Source organism: Primulina eburnea, chromosome 8, assembly GCF_022965805.1.
Source record: "Primulina eburnea isolate SZY01 chromosome 8, ASM2296580v1, whole genome shotgun sequence".
Classification (NCBI taxonomy): Eukaryota; Viridiplantae; Streptophyta; class Magnoliopsida; order Lamiales; family Gesneriaceae; genus Primulina; species Primulina eburnea.
Window position 1 is genome coordinate 32,648,088 of NC_133108.1, and position 11,229 is coordinate 32,659,316.

At 37.2% G+C, this 11,229-nt stretch overlaps 1 protein-coding gene and 1 long non-coding RNA gene across 2 annotated transcripts; both read left to right on the plus strand.

Moving 5' to 3' along the window:
• The first annotated feature begins 209 nt into the window (after positions 1-209).
• LOC140839166 (uncharacterized) lies at positions 210-593 on the plus strand. The gene has a single exon (XM_073205799.1). The coding sequence runs from the start codon at positions 210-212 to the stop codon at positions 591-593; it is 384 nt and encodes a 127-aa protein (XP_073061900.1).
• A 9,001-nt stretch (positions 594-9,594) lies between these two features.
• On the plus strand, positions 9,595-10,598 carry LOC140837881 (uncharacterized). The gene is made up of 2 exons (XR_012119497.1): positions 9,595-10,068; positions 10,235-10,598. It is a non-coding gene; the product is annotated as an uncharacterized lncRNA (long non-coding RNA).
• The last annotated feature ends 631 nt before the right edge of the window (positions 10,599-11,229 follow it).

The following is an 11,229-nucleotide window of genomic DNA, read 5'->3' on the forward strand; positions in this document are numbered from 1 at the left end:
CTGAAATATCCAACCGGGAAATCAAACAAATCTTAGAAAAGACTGTCAATACAAATCGGAAGGATTGAGCTATAAAGTTGGATGATGCATTGTGGGCTTATAGGACCGCATTCAAGACACCTATAGGGATGTCTCCCTATAGGTTGGTTTTTGGTAAAGCCTGTCACTTGCCACTGGAATTGGAGCATCGAGCATTCTAGGCAGTTAAGATGTTGAATTTTAACTTGAAAGCTGCTGGTGATGAAAGAAAACTACAGTTAAATGAAATGGAGGAGTTCCGCAATGAAGCCTACGAAAATGCCAAGATTTATAAACAACAGACCAAAAAGTGGCATGATAAGCTCATTGTACGAAAGGAACTAAAACCAGGACAACAAGTACTCTTGTTCAATTCCCGTCTAAAGTTGTTTCCTGGTAAGTTGAAATCGCGATGGTCAGGCCCATTTTTGGTGGAGACAGTGTACCCTCATGGGGCGATTGAGCTAAAATGCAGTGATGGGAGGACTTTCAAGTTGAACGGGCAAAGAGTTAAACCATATTATGGAAATGAAGTAAGGCACCTTGACAACATTCCTTTGGGCGGATCAACTTGATATAGACTGATGGTAGTCAGGCTGATGACGTTAAACCAAGCGCTTATTGGGAGGCAACCCAAATTATTGTTTTTCTTTTGCATTTTGATTTCGGTGTTGATTTTATTTTTATATCATGTTATTTTTTTTGTAGTGTATTTTTGATATAATGTGTGCTTATATCTTCCCAAAATTTAATGAATCCCAATTGTTTTCTTTTCAGGACCGACAATTTGAGAAGAAAATATTTTAACGAAACAGGAGTGTCCCTGCGGTCTCATGTGCACTGCACCTGTGCTTGAGGTGCATTCAAAATACAAGAAAATTCGAAGCAGGAGTGCACCCGCGGTACAATAATACCGCAGCTGCGCTCAGGAGTGCGAAGCATTACCGCACCCGCGGTAATAACTGGAGCGTACCCGCGCTAAGCTGCCGAACACACACCGCACCCGCGGTGTTAGTTATACCGCCCCCGCGCTAAATTCATACAGAAAATTGCAAAACTTGCCGAACATACACCGCACCCGCGCTCTTGTCATCACCGCACCCGCGGTCGCAGAACAGGGAATTAAAAAATTAAATCGAACATACACCGCACCCGTGGTATTGTTAATATCGCACCCGCGGTCTCGCGTTTTAAAGACAGAATCGGGCATTCTTATGCATTATCGAAGAACACCACTCAAGAACACCCTCTCCATTTCGAAATCCTCACTCCAACAAACACTTTTCACACTCAATTGTTGTGATTCTTTCAACAAATCTTTCACTCCCAACCAAAATATCTTCACTCATTACATAAAAAAATCAATTCCTTTCCACAAAATTTCAAATCCAAACCTAGGGTTTGAAAAGGGGGCTCAAAATTTCTTCAAGATTTGAGTGGAGCTTTGATTTTATGCTTCAAGAAACAATTCAACACACCCAAGGTGAGAAAATTCATTGCAAATTTGTTGATAAATTCGGAATATTGTTGAAGTTAGTTGCTATGGAAGGAAGATTCATTTGGTGAACACATTCTTGATTTTTGGGGATATTATTGCTTGATTGTTGTGAACATTGTTGAGGTGTGTATATTGTTGGTATTGAGTTTGGGAAGATGCAAAATCATTGAATTTTGAGAATTGGGGTAGATTGAAGTTGGTGTTTGAAATGTGTTTGACGAAATGCCTCCAAGAAGAAAACAATCTAAGGGTGCTTCATCCTCATCAACTGTGAATTATGATGAAAGTCGGTTTTATTATGAAAAGGCGGAGGAGCAATATGGCAAGATTTTGAATCGAAGTATTATAAAAGAAAGGGGATTTGATCTTAGTGCCCCTCATACTCAAATTGGAGAAATGCTTAGGGTTCGGCAGTGGGAAGAATTTGGCAGGCAGCCACAAGATGCTGTCATCTCATTGGTGAGAGAGTTCTATGCTAACCTCAAGGTTAGATATGATCGGTTGACGGTTTTTGTCCGAGGACAATCGGTAGCCTTTGATGCACATACAATTAACACGATATATGGTTTCCCTGCAATCATGCACGACGAATATGAAGAATACCGGGCAGAGCATGTTGATTATAACAGTATTCTTCAAACAATTTGTATACAGGGAGCCGAATGGAGAATGAGGGACGATGTGCACGTCAGCCTAGCTAAGTCTGACCTCAAGGAAATGGCCAAACATTGGTATTCATTCATTTCTGCTAGGATCAAACCTACCGAACACACCACTACCGTCATCAAGGAGAGGGCCATCCTCACTTTTTGCATCATAACAGGAAAAACAATTGATCTAGGTCGATTGCTTCAGAATTCGATACTAGACTATGCAAGAGGTAACTCTCCGAGTGAACTTCTCCACCCCTCTCTCATCACTGTATTGTGCCAAAATGCGGGAGTGACTTGGGCTCCGAATGAACAAGTGCTGAAGCCGAAAAATCCCATTGTGGTAGTTCAGCCATTTGTGGGAATCAGAAGTGGTCAAGCAGCAGCACGTCGAGCTAAAAGAGAATTCAATAGGAGAGCTGCCGAGAGACGTGCTCAAGCCCAGGCTCAAGAACCACCACCGCAACATAGGCACAGGAGAGATAGGTTGAGCCAGTTGGAGGAAGATATGAGAAATCAACAACAAGAAATGCACCAACACCGCCAAGACATGGATGCGTTTCGGTATAGGGCCGATACATTCATGGGGTACATGATGGATTTCACATCGGTGTTGGCTCAGCAATTTCCATCTGCTTCCACTTCTGGCCATCCATTTACACCTCCTCCACAGTGGCCACCCGTTTACCACCCGACGACGACGAAGATGAGGATGATGGCAATGACCACTGACGGTCGTTGCTCAGTGTATGTGTATTCTCCTATTTATCATGCTTATTTACATCGAGGACGATGCATTTGTTTAAGTTTGGGGGAGATTTAGTTTATTTTATTTTATTTGGTGTGTTTATTTTCTTTTGTGTGTTTAAATTTTTTTGTGTGTTTTATTTTAATTTATTTGGTGTGTTTATTTATTTAGTTATTTTGTGTGTTTTAGTCATGAAATTTTTTTTTTTGTGAATTGGCCAATGATGAAAATATTTTTTTGAATTAAAAAGAAAGGTCATGCATTATATTCATGTTAATCGATCAATTTGAAAAATTTAGAGAATAATCATGAGAATCGGTAAGTTTGAGACTTATAATTTCTATAAAACTTTGTGATTTTCATTGGATATTGAAATAAATTTTTTTGCAAACACATAAATGATTGAGGCAATCTTTGATTTTATTTGGGCCATTTATATTGTTCATAAACATCCATTTGAAGCCCTTTTGAGCCTATATGAACAAAGAATTGTGTTTTTGAAATTCCTTGGAAGCCAAGCACTTTTCTTTTTGAATATATATGTATTTGGTTGATGCATTGAGACACCATTTTCACGATGATTAGATTATACTCTGTGTTGGTGAATTGAGATTTTGTCTAGAACTATCCAAACATCATTCGAGGCGAAATACAGACAACTTATGATTTAGGAATGATTTAGGTGATTTTTGGATCGATTGAGCCTTTCAAGCTACCAAATAAAATTAATTTATCATTTGTCACCTCTTTGAGCTTATATGAATTTGAATGGCACACGTAAATATATGTAAAAGACCCCCATTCGAATATTTTTTTCAAGTATCCCACAATTACCAACCTTTTGAATATCTTATACAATTATTTCCTACCTTCTCAAGGGAGTAAGAATTCAAAAGATTAAAGAAAGTGATATTCTCCTACAAAAGAAAACAAAAGAAAAAAATGAATGATTATATATTGTTGAAGTTGGAGAAAATGGGAGAAAAAGAGATGAAAAGAAATATAAAAAATGGGAGATCAAAGAACAAGTAGAGTTTGAAAAAGAGATAAAATTCAAGTTACTCCCTTATTTGAACTCCTAATCTTTATTTGTAGCCATGAACCAAGGCCTAACATTACAACCATTTAAAATCCTATTAACCTAGTCATAGTTGTCCAATATATTAGTGGAGAGTGATTGGGAGGATCTAGCCTATGGACAATCGATAAACACTTTCATTGAGTAAGAATCTTGATCAATTTTACACACACCTCATTGCATCAAATATTTATTGGGTATCCCTTTCTTAAATGAATATTGCTTTGAACCCAATTTTTACCGAAAAAAACCTTGTGATGTGTGTTGTAAAAATTTGAAATCAATTGAAAATGATTTGAAACATGGTTGAAGAGATTTGAAGTTAGAGAATTAACCAATCACATGATTTTATCCGGATGAATAAGTGGTTGAATTGATTTGAATTGTAAATGCATGAAGGATTTTAAATTTATCTTGAGGCCAAGTTCTTTAAAATATTTCATGACTTGTTTGTTTGTTTGTTTGTTCTTGTTGTTTTGTTTTGCTCGGAACTAGCAAAATCTTAAGTTTGGGGAAGTTTGATAAGTGCAATTTATTGTACTTTTATTACTTGTTTTTAAATTGGAATTTTGTGATTCTTGAGCAGGTTTTATTTGATTTGTTATTGTTTTTGTTATTGTAGTTTGGAAGCTTAGACATGAGAGTTTGGAGTAGTATAATGATGAATTAGAAGGTGCAAAGTACAAAATTTGACGAAGCAGGACAGCACCCGCGCTCCAAAACATGACTGCACCTGCGCTACATGCCGAAGCATGACCGCACCCACGGTCATGCTAGGACCGCACCCGCGGTCTCACATGCTGAAAAGGAAGAATTCTGCCGAAAGCCAACCGCACCCGCGGTCTTGTTAGCACCGCACCCGCGGTCGTGCACAAACAGATTCCGGAAATCCTGAAACTTTGGTGTGCTGCGCATGGGACTTGAAGACTTTGGTGTTTTGCGTGCAAGACTTGTCTAGGACTATAAAAAGCCTCCATTATTCATCATCTAGGTACATATTGAGGAGCAAAGGAAAGGATTGGAGGCTACAAAGAAAGATTGAAGATCAAGTTCATCCTTGGGAAAGTTCTTGCACATCTTTGGACAAAAGCTTCATTTGAACTCCAAATCTCTTGTTCAAAGTTCTTCTTTCTTTACTTTCATTTTTATTTACAATGTTTTGTTTAAGATTTGTGTGTTGTGTTATTTTTATTATGAACTAATTCTTATTTCTAGAGGAATGATGGAACAAAACTAGAAACCATGTGTTGGGATTTATGATTTATGCTATATAAGTTTCCTTTCTTGTTCATTTGTATTTTTCCAATCTTAATGCTTTCATTTTATTGGCCATATCTTGAATGATTTGTATGTTTATAAATTATCACTTGGAAAAGGGAATTTATAAACAAGAAAGGGAAAAATACATCGATAGTATTTATATAGTTCGGGAGGACATATTTTGCTATTGAAGCCATTAAAAGAATTTAGTGCTTATTGTGTTATTTAATTATTGATTGTTGACAGTGATGTTACAATCTTTTGTTAGATAATTAGTATCTACTTAGCACTCGGAAGAGGGACTAGATGATTTAGAATTCTTGGTTAATGAATAAGAAGGAAAATTATAATATAGCTACACAAAATAGCACATGGTGGATAGTTGCGTGAAGTCAGACCTCTAGATCTTTTATTCCATTGTTCAACTTTGTTTGGTACTACAATTAAATTTATTTTCAATCTAGTTATTGGTATAAACAAATCTATCAATTGATTATTCTAAATAAAATTGAAACTATTTTAATTACAAGCATTAATATAAATTTAGAAAGACATTCCTCATGGGATCGACACTTGTACTCAAAATTACATTTTATTATAACTTGACGTCGTGCGCTTGCAAGCAATTAAGAAAACACGTAACATACAGTCACCCCGATTGGGAGGGTAGGTGATAGATCGTCTTATTCACACCGGGATCCCTAGAGTTATAGTTGAGTCGAGTCTAGACATGATTTGACTAGAACTGCATGTGTTTATAGATGTGGTTTCATAGACTATGAAACCCATATTTATTGCTTTCAGTTATGATAGCATGTTTATATGATTCGATTTGAATTGCATGTTTATCTGAATTAAGTTGCATGCTTATTTTGATTTGATTTCATAGATTATGAAATCCAGTACTTTTAAATATGCTCATGATAGCATGTTTTATAATTTAGATTGTTTATATACATATTTACCATGTTTTATACTGGGATTTATTCTCACCGGAGTATCCAGCTGTTGTCTTGTTTTGTATGTGTGCATGACAACAGGTGGGACAAGAATCGGGGTCGAGAAGATGACGAGAGAAGACGAGTTTAGCGTGGTGATTCCGGACTTATTGTAGAGTAGGTTTATTACTTGATTATAGTAGTTGAACCTTAGTTGAACTAGATAAATGTTGTACAAGATTTGTATTATTATACAGATTTGTATAATAGCATGATGCCATTACCTTCCGCACTTTATTTTAAAAAGAAAAATTTTTAGACCCTGTTTATCTTAATTGATAATTAAATCCCAAAGATGATTAAGAAGAAAGATCAGCGTCCGGGTCCCCACAGTTTTGATGCAACATGGGCGAGTGATTGCATATGCATCTCGTCAGTTGAAGTCACATGAGACTCGATACCCAGTTCGTGATCTGGAGTTAGCTGCCATTGTGTTTGCATTGAAGATATGGCGTCATTATCTGTACGGAGAACAGTTTGTGATTTATTCTGATCACAAGAGTCTGAAGTATCTTTTCACATAGTCTGACTCGAATATGAGACAGAGTCGATGGTTGGAATTACTTAAAGACTTTGATTGTGAGATTCAGTACCAACCAGGGAGAATGAATCAAGTTGCCGATGCTTTGAGCAGAAATGTTCAGCCTAAAATGTTGGCATCTTTGACTATTTCAAAGGTTCATGAGCATTGGGGAACTTCAGGATGGACTTATCAGTCTAAGGGCGATTACTTTATAGCTTCATCTATTCAAGTTGAACCAAAGATTGTTTCTAAAATCAAAGCAGCACAGAGAACTGATCTGCATGTTCATAGATTGAAAGAATTGACTCAGACAGGTCAATCAGACAAGTTCAGTGTTGCTTCAGATGGATGTCTGCGCTATAATGGTAGACTTGTGGTTCCGAATTTGATAGATTTGAAAGAATCTATACTTCGAGAAGCTCATTGTAGTCGACATAGTGTTCATCCTGGAATCAGAAAGATGTATCATATTTTAAAATCTCATTACTGGTGGGAATGTATGAAGAAAGAGATTTCTGACTTTGTGGCTAGATGTTTGACGTGCCAACAGGTTAAAGCTGAGAGAATGAGACCTGGTGGTATGTTACATAGTCTTGAAGTGCCACAATAGAATTGGGAGTACATTGCTATGGATTTTGTGACACACCTACCTCGTTCTAATCGTAGTTGTGATGCGATTTGGGTTATTGTGGATAGATTATCTAAATCAGCCCATTTTATTCCTTATGATCGTACTTGTACTTATAAGAAAATGGCAAAAGTGTACATCGATCATGTAGTAAGATTGCATGGTGTGCCTGTAACCATAGTATCGGATCGTGATCCCAGGTTTGCCTCAAAGTTTTGGGGTAGTTTGCAAGCAGCATTGGGTTCAAAGTTGGCGATGAGTACTGCACATCACCCACAGACATATGGTCAGTCAGAGAGGACCATTCAGACACTCGAGGATATGTTGCGAGCAGTCGTCATGGATTTTAGTGGTGGTTGGCAGGAATCATGGTCACTTGTTGAATTCTCTTACAATAATAGCTTCTAAGCAACCATCGGAATGGCACCATTTGAAGCCTTGTATGGTAGAAAGTGTAGATCTCCGATATGCTGGGAAGATGTAGGAGAAAGACAGATGTCAATACCAGAGTTTATACAAGAAATGAAAGAGAAGGTTGAAATGATCAGGAAAAGAATGAAAGCAGCTCAGGAACGTCAAGCCAGCTATGCTAATAAAAGGCGTAGACCTTTAGAATTTCAGGTTGGCGACCAGGTTTTCTTGAAAGTATCACCGTTTCGTGGTACTATGAGATTTGCGCGCAAAGGGAAACTAGCTCCGCGTTATATTGGTCCATATGCGATTGTTGAGAGGATTGGCACATTAGCTTATCGTTTGGACTTGCCGCAGAGTTTGTCTGCAATACATGATGTGTTTCATGTATCTATGTTACGAAAGTACGAGCCAGATCATACTCATGTCTTGAGGACTGATGAGGTAGATTTGGATAGTCCCTTAGTTATGTTGAGCATCCAGTGCAAATTCATGATCGTAAAGAAAAGCATCTCAGAAATAAGACGATTTCACTGGTTATGGTGCAGTAGAGTAGACATGGGAGAGAATAAGCTACATGGGAATTAGAGACTAAGATGCGTCAGGATTGGCCTCATTTGTTTGAAAATGTAATAAATTATTCCATGTACTCTGACTTTTCTATGTACTATCAGTGATAGATGTGTGACTAGGTTGTATATAAGATGTGTTGTGTGTTTCGATTTCGAGGACGAAATCTTTTGTTAGAGGGAGATAAATGTAATGACCCGATTTAATTAGATGTTATTTGGCTATAATAAAGATTAATTATTTTAAATTGAGGAATTTAAAATAATTAAGTCAAATAATTAAATTGTGTATATATTTCGAACCCCGAAAAGATAAAGATAAACACACACACACACACACACACATATATATATATATATATATATATATATATATATTATATGAAATAATACTAATAATAACAATAAATACAATCATCTTCTTGGAAATTGTGCGCCATCTCCCGTAACTTCCTGTTCTTCATTTCTTCAACCATTTTCGTCACTTCGATCGTCGATTGTGGCCGCTCCACTTATCAAAAAATTAAAGTAAGCATAGTTTTGGAATCCTCTCGACGAGAGCTATCCATTGATACCAGTTTTGCTAAAAAAAATCGCGTCGTCCGAAAACCCGTCGGAAACCCGCCACCTCTTTCGCCGTGAGATCTTCGCCGTACGTCACCGAAGTTCGAAAATTTATTGACGGATTTTGTTCTCTGGGTAGTAAGCTTCATTTTGGTATATATATTGAGGTATAATTCAGATTTTAGGGTTTCGAATTTTGGGTATTTTAATTCAATTGAGTTCCAAAAATTAATATATATTGGATTATTGATTGTAGGTGCTATATCGGAGCCTATTGGAGGTATTAAGCTAATTTTCGAAATTTATTTAGATAATATTTCGAATTTAGCCTATTAATTTGAAAATTTATAATTTGTTAAATGTTAAATCGTTATTGGGATGTGTTTATAGCATTAGAAATAGAAAATAAACATTTTGGAAATTCCTAGTAAATATCGAAAAATTTCAGATTCGATATGATCGAATTTTCGAAATTTCAAGTTGTCCGGTATTGAGAGATTTAAGTTAAATAATTCGATATATTTGACTTGGCGATGAGTTTTAGAATTGTAAAGCCTAAGTTATGGATTTTTAGAATTTTAGGCTAAATTAGTGAATATGGGAAAAATAAATGAAACTTGATATGAAGTGTTTTACTTGCCACAGGATTGAGGTTTTCAGGAAATATTTAAGATATTTTGTGGTAAATTAAAGGCAGTTGAGGTACGTATGAACTGTTTTATTATGACGTCTATAGTGATGTGAAATGACGTTAAGTACTTTGTAATGAGTTGTGGCTTGCTTTATGTGCCTCTGTGAATACGTGATTGCATTCATGCATTTATTTGAGTTGATACATAACATTTCGAGCCTTGACTCCGTTGATTGCTATCATTGCTGATCTGTTGAGATGTTGTGTCATCTATGGAGCGAGTGATAGGATAGATCACTCCTGACATCTTATCGATGGAACGAGTGATAGGATTAGCACTCTCCTGATGACTGCTCGAGGACTGATTAGGTCGCTACCGAACCCTCGATGCTACGTGCATGGATGAGCGGCGGCATGATATTACGTTGCTGCATTCCTGGCACGGGTGGCCACTGTTCCTGTTGCTGATGCATTTTATTGGACTCCGTTTTGGTATTCGTCCGTTATTTCATTGTTACCGACACGCATTGCATTTCATTGCATTTTACTTGGTTTTATTTCACGTCAGTTATAATTGTCATAATTTTACTGGTTCGTCGTACTGGGGCCTGACCCCTCTTTTCTGTTTATGTTGTGGTTGTTTTTGATGCCATAGCAGATTATCCAGGAGGATTTGACGCGCCTGGTGGAGCGTCAGGTAGCGGTGCCCAGTAGTTGGATTGTTGTTGCGAGTTCCCAGATATTATATCATTGAGTCATACTTTTGCCAGGGAATGCCCTGTGTAGCTGTACTGTTATTTTATGATGTTTTGGATTGCTAGTTGTGTGATTGAGCCTTGTCGGCTATGTATGCATTAGTCCTGGCCAGTGTGGCTATATGTTTGTGAATTGCTGTTATGACTTTATTTCGAGTATATAAATGTTGTTTGTGTTGCTTGGAAATTTTTGGGATGTCCTACTTACGGGGAGGTCATGTCGAAATTTCTATTGGCCCAAAAGGAAAATTTTTAATCGCTTTCGCTGTTTACATTAAAGAATCCTGGTTGTTTGCTCATTAAACGTTAATCAGGAGCACGGGCCCCCAAAGGTATTGAGACACCAGTTGATTGTGAAAGTTGGCTAGACGAAATAGAAATACTATTTGAATTTCTTGGTTTCACAGATGATTGTAGAATTAAGCTGATTGAGCAACAGTTACGGGAAGTCGCAAAGAGTTGGTGGCTGGTAACTAAAGAAGCTCTAGAACAACGTAGTTCAGTGATTACATGGAAAATTTTTAAAGTTGAATTCTATCAAAGATTCTTTCCCGTATCATACAGAAAGGATAAAGGTTCAGAGTTTGCGAATTTGAGACAGGCTCCGTTGAATATTGATGAGTATTTAGCCCAATTCTATACCTTGCTACGTTTTGTTCCGCACGTGGCTAGGAATGATGAAGTTGTATCTAATCAGTTTATTCAGGGATTGAATCTGGAGATACGTACATTGGTAAATGTGAAAAGATCAACTAATTTTGCTGATACCCTGAACAGAGCCAAAAGAGCAGAAACAGTTCTGATGAGACAAACAGAAGCTTCATATAGTTCTTCCAGCACCGAGTTCACAGCAACTGCTTCCCAGAGTCGAGACTGGCAGCAGCAGTGGTGGAAAGAA

Coding starts and splice junctions, on each gene's coding strand:
- LOC140839166 (XM_073205799.1), top strand. CDS start 210: ATGTTGAATTTTAACTTGAAAGCTGCTGGTGATGAAAGAAAACTACAG.